General features: G+C 43.6%; 1 protein-coding gene across 1 annotated transcript in view; it reads left to right on the top strand.

Moving 5' to 3' along the window:
- Nucleotides 1-1071: 1071 nt before the first annotated feature.
- Nucleotides 1072-8339, top strand: part of IL31RA (interleukin 31 receptor A) — a 35768-nt gene continuing 28500 nt past the window's right edge. Inside the window, exons 1-4 of the mRNA XM_063128780.1 lie at nucleotides 1072-1389; nucleotides 4520-4608; nucleotides 5378-5498; nucleotides 7845-7880. Coding sequence (XP_062984850.1) covers nucleotides 4554-4608; nucleotides 5378-5498; nucleotides 7845-7880 — 212 coding nt within the window. The 5' untranslated portion in view covers nucleotides 1072-1389; nucleotides 4520-4553. The remainder of the gene's footprint in view (nucleotides 1390-4519; nucleotides 4609-5377; nucleotides 5499-7844; nucleotides 7881-8339) is intronic.

Below are 8339 nucleotides of genomic sequence, written 5' to 3'. Positions count from 1 at the left end.
AAAACGTCCTGACTGTTAGAGCAGTACAACAATGGAATCAGTTGCCTGGTGAGGTTGTGGCCTCTCTCACACTAGAGGCCTTCAAGAGGCAGCTGGACAACCGTCTGTCAGGGATGCTTTAGGGTGGATTCCTGCATTGAGCAGGGGGTTGGACTTGATGGCCTTGCAGGCCCCTTCCAACTCTGCTATTCTATGATTCTATTTATTTATTGCATTTCTATCCTACCCAATAGCCGAAGCTCTCTGGGCGGTTCACAAAAATTAAAACCATTCAGACACCAGTTGCTGGGGAACATGGGTGTGTGTGTGCTGCTGCAGCGCGTCCTGCTTGTGGGTTCCTGGTCGACAGCTGGTTGGCCACTGTGTGAACAGTGTTAGAGTAGAAGGATCCTTCCGTCCACCGTCCACCCCCCCACCCACCCCCAAATGCCAACTCGGACAATAGGTGATCTTTAGCCAAAAGCGCCTAGTCGATAAGCTGGAAACCCCAGAGATTTCACATCCCCGGGAAGCGTGTGTGAGGGAGCGGAATATGCTGGGCGGTGCCAGGAGACGGAGGCGGGAAGCGCAGCGTCGTCAATTCAAGAAGGAAAGAAGGAGAAGTAGAGGGGAGCGCCGCGCTTTCTCCTGGCCGCTGTGTGGACGACGGGCGCAGCTCTGGCCCTTGAGGTGAGCGCTCGAGGCGGGGAGGGTGGATGGGTCGGTCGGTCAGTGGCTGGCTGGCTTCTTAACTAACCTCTGAAGGAGATTTCCCTGCGTCGTTCATCCCAGTCCACGATGCGAGTTGGGAGGCCATCCCGTTGCTCTCCCTCCCACGTCCAAAGCGCCTCTTTTCAACTTCGCTAGAAGTAGTTATTACTCATTTCCTGCGAGTTGTTTAAACCGAAAAGGAATGTCATGTTCGCTCTCTCTCTCTCCCCCCTCCCGCCCTTTCTTGCGTTTCTCCTCCCCTTTGGTTACTTAAGTTCCCTCATGTGCGATTTGATTGTTGGAACTAGTCGCACTTTTTCTTCTCTTTTTCTTTCCGTTCCCAGTCACGCTTTTCCCTCTCGCTGTCAAGACTTAAAAACCGAGCAAACCAACCAATATGTTTACACCATGTCCCAGTTTTGGCGTTGTCGTGGCAGTATTGCATCTCTCTCAATCTGGACGTTATCTGAGGGGGCTTCGAACCTGGCGTAGACCAGTATTAATTTTCAGTCTTGGTCATATCCTTTAAGGGACTGCGGATTCTTGATGTTCCTTCTGAGGACGCTTCAGGGAGCACAGTTCAAGCAGTGTCTATGTTGTGACTTGCGCAAATGGTGCCATAATTTGTTACTTCTAGTGTTCAGGCCTTGAACCATCCTCCAAGCAATTATGAAAAATCTTCTAAGGACGTTTTGACAGGTGAGGCTTTACCTGGCTTTTAGCCTGATTTGTATGTGCATCACTTAATGTTCCTCAGCTCAGTGTGTAAATCATCCTTCCCTGACCCGTTGCTCTTCAGATTTGTTGGACTACAACTCCCATAATCTCACTGCCAGCTTCCCCAAATTGGCAAAAGCTGCTGTAAATTGTTTCCGTTGGAAGTTGATAAAATCAGCTGCCTCTTCCCCCAAATACTGAACAGGGCAAATGAGGAGCAACCAACTCTCCAGAACTGATGGTAACTATGAATGGCAACTTTATGATTTTCCTCCACTTCCTACAAGAGGCCTCATGTGTATTTGTTCTCATGTTCTATTGCTCATGTGACCTGGATGAGTTGTGTATATTTATTTGCAGATGTGACAGCAGATTTGAGTACTGGGGCAGATTTTAAGAATTGGCTCTTTTTATGTTCTTACGTATTTGATTCATATTGTATAGTACCGTATTTCTTCGATTGTAAGACGCACACTAATTTCAGTACCTCCAACAGAAAAAAACCCCTAAGACACACCCATGATTCTAAGACGCACCCCATTTTTAGAGATGTTTATATGGGGGATCTTGACATAACTGGAGGAGTTTCGCTGTTTGTTGGTAAAACAAGTCAAACAAATCTCTGCAGTAGAGTTTTCCAACCTTTTGGGCTTGTGAGGACATTTGGCATTTTAAAAAAAAGTGCCCTGGGCAACACCACAGTTTGACTATTGTAGAGGGGGCCCCAGTCACAGAAATATTAGTGCCTCCCCTCGGGTACCTGTGTTTGTGTGTGTATGCTGCCCACTCTGCTCTCTCTCTCTCCCTCTTTTTCTCTTTCTGGCTCTTTTCTTACCTCTCTGCCCCTGGTTCTTCCTTCCTTCCTTCCCCATGCCCTTTCTCTCTCTCCCCCCTTCCCTGGTCATTTCTTTGTTGTTTTCTTCCCCCCCTTCCTTTCTCTGGACTCTCTCTCTCTCTCTCTGGTTCTTTCTTTCTTCTCTCTTTCTGTCTCCTTTCTTCCCTTCCCTCCCTCCCTCCTTCCCTCACTCTCTCCATCTCCCCTGGTTCGTCCTTCCTTCCTTCCCCATGCCCTTTCATTCTCTCTCCCCTGCCCTGGTCATTTGTTTGTTGTTTTCTCTTTCAGTTCCTTCTTTCCCCCTTCTTTTCTCTGGCCTCTCTCTCTCTTTCTCCCTCTCCTTGGCTTTGCTCTCTGGTTCTTCTTTTCTCTCTCTAGTTTTTCTCTCCTCTCTCTCTCTGGCTATTCTTTCTTTCTTTTCTCCCCCCCCCCCCACCCGTGACCTCTTTCTTTCCTTCCTTCTGGTCATCTCCCTCTGATTCCTCATTCTTTCTCTCCCCCTTTCCCTCTGGCTCTTCTCTCTCTCCTCTCTTTTCGGGCTCCATCACACCAGCAATTTATTGCACGCTCACCATGCCGGGTATTCGGTTTTGCAGCCCGGTACTCACACGACATCGTCCCTGTCCTGCACTCATTTCATCTCTTCCCCTCCATGTTTTGTTTCTTTTTGGAGTGGGGAAAGTCTGTTTCCCCCCCCCCTTCCTGAGAAATAAATGTGTTCCCCCCTCCAGTGTATTGCTGTCCTTGTGTTCTATCTGACCATCCCGTTCTTTGTTGGGGGTGTACGTGTGCAAGGGCGGTCTCACTAACAAAAGAGGAGGGTGGAGCAGTTCTCCGCTGGGAGGGAGGGATTCCCTGGCTCAGTGACAGAAAAGTCCACTGTTGTGGGTCAAAACAGGGTATGTTGGGGGAAGGCCTGGATCCACAGGTCCCTAAATCCCCTTATTCCTCTAAAACCTCCCCCCAAAGGCTCCCAAACCACACCAGACCTGGAGGTGATGCAGTGTAATTCCCTCCCATTTCTTTCACTGGGAAGGAAAAGTAAAACAAAAAATCCTGACAGGCTACCTTAGTCACAGTGAAAACTTAGGTGTAAAATTTCCATCCAAAGGTGCCAGGCTACTAATGCTAATCAGCAAAGCTTTTGACAAAGTGCCCCATGATATTCTGATTAACAAACTAGCTAAAAGTGGGCTAGATGGAACAACTATTAGGTGGATTCACAGTTGGCTGCAGAATCGGACTCAAAGAGTGCTTATCAATGGTGCCTTCTCAAACTGGGGATCACAGGGCTCAGTCCTGGGCCCAGTGCTTTTCAACATTTTTATTAATGATTTGAATGAGGAGGTGCAGGGAATGCTTATCAGATTTGCAGATGACACCAAATTAGGTGGGATAGCTAATACCTGGAAGACAGAAACAAACTTCAAAGTGATCTTGATAGGCTGGAGTGCTGGGCTGAAAACAACAGAATGAAATTCCGCCCTCCTCTTTCATCAGCAATATTCCATTCAAAGCACATGTCCCTAACAAAGGGAAAAGCGAGAGGACAGCAATACGCGGAGGCTTAAGGGTGCATTAAATCCACTTGGGGAAAATAATCCAGACTTCCCCACACCAAAAAAAATACATAGAACAAAGGGAAAAGAGGCGAGATGGGTGCAGGACAGGGATGACATCATGTGAGTCCTGTGCTGCAATACCAGATACCAGATGTGGCAAGAGTGTGTTAAACTGCTGGTGTGATGCAGCTCATTTATAGAGACAAAAGACTTGAGCATCAACATTTGAAGCTATTTTCAGGGCTCAAACCTGAAATATATTGAAGCGTCATTATGTCAGCAAAACTCTATATTATCTATTATTATTATTATTATTATTATTATTATTATTATTATTTATTTATATAGCACCATCAATGTACATGGTGCTGTACAGAGTAAAACAGTAAATAGCAAGACTCTGCCGCATAGGCTTACATTCTAATAAAATCATAATGAAACAATAAGGAGGGGAAGAGAATGCAAACAGGCACAGGGTAGGGTAAGTGGATTCCCTTCCGCTTCCCCCCCCCCCATATCTTCCAGCTGGAAATGTAGCTAAGAAGAGAGACCCATAAAACTATTTGTTTTTCATTATAAATTATAATATTTAATTATTTAGCCAGATAGAAATGTACCTGCACACCATTTTTTGTTGGAAAGGTGGGGTATAATTCAAATAATATAGGAGAACTGACTCTTTTCTAATATTAATAATATCTTTATTTTGTTACAGCAGTTGCTTCCAAGCCAAAAGTATTTTAAATAAAATGTTCTATTTTTTGCTATGGACCCTGACACTGCTTTGTGGATTCTGTTTAGCAGGTAAGTTGAAACTTTTGTATACTTCTTACTGTTATGTCGTAATCTTGAGCAAAGTATCTTGGAAGAAAATTATATTGAAACCATTGGTATTTACTTTTAAGTAAATATTGTTAGGATGAGGCACTAAGCAAACCTGCTGTTTACCTTCCTTGGCATGATGGAGATTAAGCAACAGTTTAAAGCTTTCTAATTTTCTGTTGTGGAGAATCTACGATTTAGACTCTTTTCTTCGTGGTATACTTCTGTGCCAGTTTCCCCTGCCCCCCAAAACAACTTCTGCTAATGTTATGGGTCTATTCTAAGACCCATCCAATGGATCTTAGACGAGACCCATTGAAAGGAATGGGACTTCAGTTAGAAGTCCCATTCTTTTTAATAGGTCCTCTCTAAGTGCTGTAAGTGGGGATCTTGACACCCTCATGTTGCAGTGTAGGGGTGATTGATGTCAAATCAATAAAAAACCTTTTACAGGGAAGACGTGGCATTCTGTATATATAATTAGAGTAGTTTGTTTTGCCACCAGTAGTGTTATGTATTGTGTTTTTCACTTGTTTATTTTTAAAGAAAAATTACTTAGATCAGGAAAACATCCTTTAATGGAAAGTGGTTCAACCTTGGGTGGTTTTTTTTTATTATTCTTATTCTTGGAATAAAGCTCTTTCTTGTGAATGGCCCGATTTGACTACTACAATACACTTGCCTTTTTACAATGGGAAACTGGCTGCACAAATGTGTGAAGTATCTGTTCTTTTGTTTCTCTTGACTATAGATCGGCCACAAAAACCTGGAAATATTTCCTGCATATATTATGACAATAGGACTCTTACATGCAACTGGACTCCTGCAAGAGAAATACACACTGAAACAAATTACACTTTCATTAAAACAATGTAAGTGATTGGCTATTAATGTTTTATGAAGAGGTGATTAATAAATGCTTTACTTTACAGATATGCATTTTCATGGACAAATGTAGCAAGTGAATTGGGTAGTTACAGACATAGCTAGTACCAATTACCATGACTATTCCTGGAGAAAAAGTGCTTTTCAGTCATGACTGTTGTTGTCAGCTATATCCATGATTGCATAGTTAACATGTTGTGTTGGTTCATACAAAAGAATACTTGGGGATGGATGGGCTGCTGATGTGTAGAGTAGAATGTCCGACATGAGTTGCTCTAGAATTTGAAACACCTTGGTCACCAGTTATCAGGCCAGTGATTAAGACTGAGGAGCTCTAAAACAGCTACTCAACAGACACAAACACAGGGACCAGATCAAGCAACAAGCCCAGATGTCACTGTTAGCTTCATCCCATGTACCTGTTTCCCTCGAATTATCCCTACAGTGCTACGCTGTCGGCGTTGTTGTTGTTGTTGCTACCGGACGGCAAGATCCTTTGCATACCAGAAAATGGGTTTAAGGGGGGAAATGTAAAAAAATCATTAAAATCAATGGATGACCCAATCTGATTCAAATTTGGTATGCTTAAAGCTCTCCTTAATATCTATTACTGTGCCAATTTTGATGTCTTTATCTTTAAAGCTTACGCAGTTGTAAGCATTTGTTTAATTTTTCTTCAAATCCTGCTTCTACGCCCAGTGGCCGCTCGGATGATACGCTCGAAAACTAGTATCAAAATATGGCGAGTCTTTTGCTTTTATAGCTCAATTAAAGCAGGATGCATGGGAGTACTTCACAATAAAAGCAGATTATAAGCTGGAAAACTTCGGAATCCTTTGCATGCAATTCTCAGTGATTGCACAGTATAATGCTGGTGTGATAAAGCTCTGTATCTATTTGGGCAACATTCAGAATATTGACCACAGCATCAAGGATTCATTTACCTGCTCACTTTCCAACGTGACATATGCTCTCATCTGCCAGTAACACCCTTCTGCATTCTACATAGGAAAAAAACAGGTCACTCTGTGCAAAATAATAAATGGACCCAAATCTTACATCAGAAAGGACAATATTCAGAAATATGTGAGAGAACTTTGAACCTCTCAAGATATGCAGTTACTGACATTAAAGTGTCCATTACTGAATAAAGGAGCTTCTAAGGGAGGCTCTAGCATGACACTGCTGAATTGCAAATTATTAAGAAGTTCAATTCTATCACCAGCGGTCTGAATTGTGAAAACAGGCTTTTATCCTAGTGCAGGTGTTTATTAACTTACTAATGCCAGGACATTGATGTTAACATCAGTACTGTTTTTTGCATGGCCACTGTGCATATTTTACATTCATATAGCTTTAATGCAATTGTCACAGGCATGCTACTGTTTAATGATTTAGGATGCATTCCTATTTGATCTGCTCTTGATATTCATAAGTCTCAAGCAGCCTCCTGCTCTGCAGTTTAGTTAGACAGGCATTTTGCCCATCTAGCTGAGGTGTTGGGGTGGGAAAGGGAAGGACGCTGGGGAGTCCTGGGGATACAGTGTAAGCCGTCCCCCCTCCCACCAGCATGCCTCCTTTCCCTTCCATCCATGAGTCAGCCAGTGCGGTTCTCTCGTGGACTGCAAGGGGAAGGGGACAGGGAGGTCAGACTCCAGAGTTTAAGGTAGGAGCACTGTCTCAGGCCTCAGATTCAGAAATCCGAAATATCCGCTGGCACCCCAGACACTCTTAGGGTGCAATTAGGCCTCCCCAGCTTTCTCAGAGCACAATCCGATTGGGATAGTCATAATCCTTTGAACTTGGAGGCTAGTGACTATCTAGTGCAGGGCGGATGGAAGCATGGAGGGAATCCTCTCCTCCATGCTCCGCCCTCCCTGCAGTTTGTGCTAGATAGTCAATTACAAGCATCTATCTGGGGAGCTTCACAGCTGTTGAAGGGGAGGCCCCGCAGCAGACAGGAAACTTCGTAAAGGAGCTTCCACAGTCTTCTCCCCTCCTGGCCACGCCCCCTTTGTGGCCTCTCTGCACTCTGTTCCTGAGTGTGGAGTAGCAGTTGGTGGGGAGAGAACTGCGCCAGCTACAAGGTGATGGGGAGGGGTGCGGGTGAGCGGTTCCCAGGAACCAAAACTTCCTATGGCCGTCTAGACAGTGTTTAGTGGCCATAGGATTGCTCCCTACATTGATGTACTGTATTATCTCATTATTTGCATTATATTTTGTGTTTTTAATCTGGAAGCTCTTTAGGAGATTGAAAGGCAAGGTAGAAAATTTATAAAATAAATCTTGTATTTCATTTCTTTCTGATTACATTGTTTTACTCTTTTCTTTAGAGGCACTGAAGAGGAAGCTGGACAATCATCTGATGGGTATGCTTTGAGGTGGATTCCTGCACTGAGCAGGGGTTGGACTCAATGGCCTTATAGGCCCCTTCCAACTCTACTGTTCTATGATTCTTCTCCATTGAAGTCTATTCCAAAATAAATGTATTTTAAGGGTATCACAAGACTATTTTTGTTTTTGCTATGTAACTTCCTTTCTTGAAAATGGATATTGCTTATATGTTTCATACATCAAATATCTAACCATGTGCATTTTCTGTTTGATACCTTTCTTTTAATACCTGCACATTACTGGCCATTGGCTGAGACTGCAAATAGCTATACCTTTCCCCCCCAGAGTGGAAAATGATATAATAGAAACATTGAAGCCCATGACACTTCACACTTAGCCCACGGACAAATTTGTTTTCAGCCTTTGCAAGTTTTATTAATGCTTCAAAAGCTTGCCAAAACTGTTTGATCAAAGGCACAAAGTTAATTAATATG

This window comes from Elgaria multicarinata, chromosome 6 (assembly GCF_023053635.1).
Source record: "Elgaria multicarinata webbii isolate HBS135686 ecotype San Diego chromosome 6, rElgMul1.1.pri, whole genome shotgun sequence".
NCBI lineage: Eukaryota > Metazoa > Chordata > Lepidosauria > Squamata > Anguidae > Elgaria > Elgaria multicarinata.
This window is presented reverse-complemented; position numbering and strand designations above follow the sequence as displayed.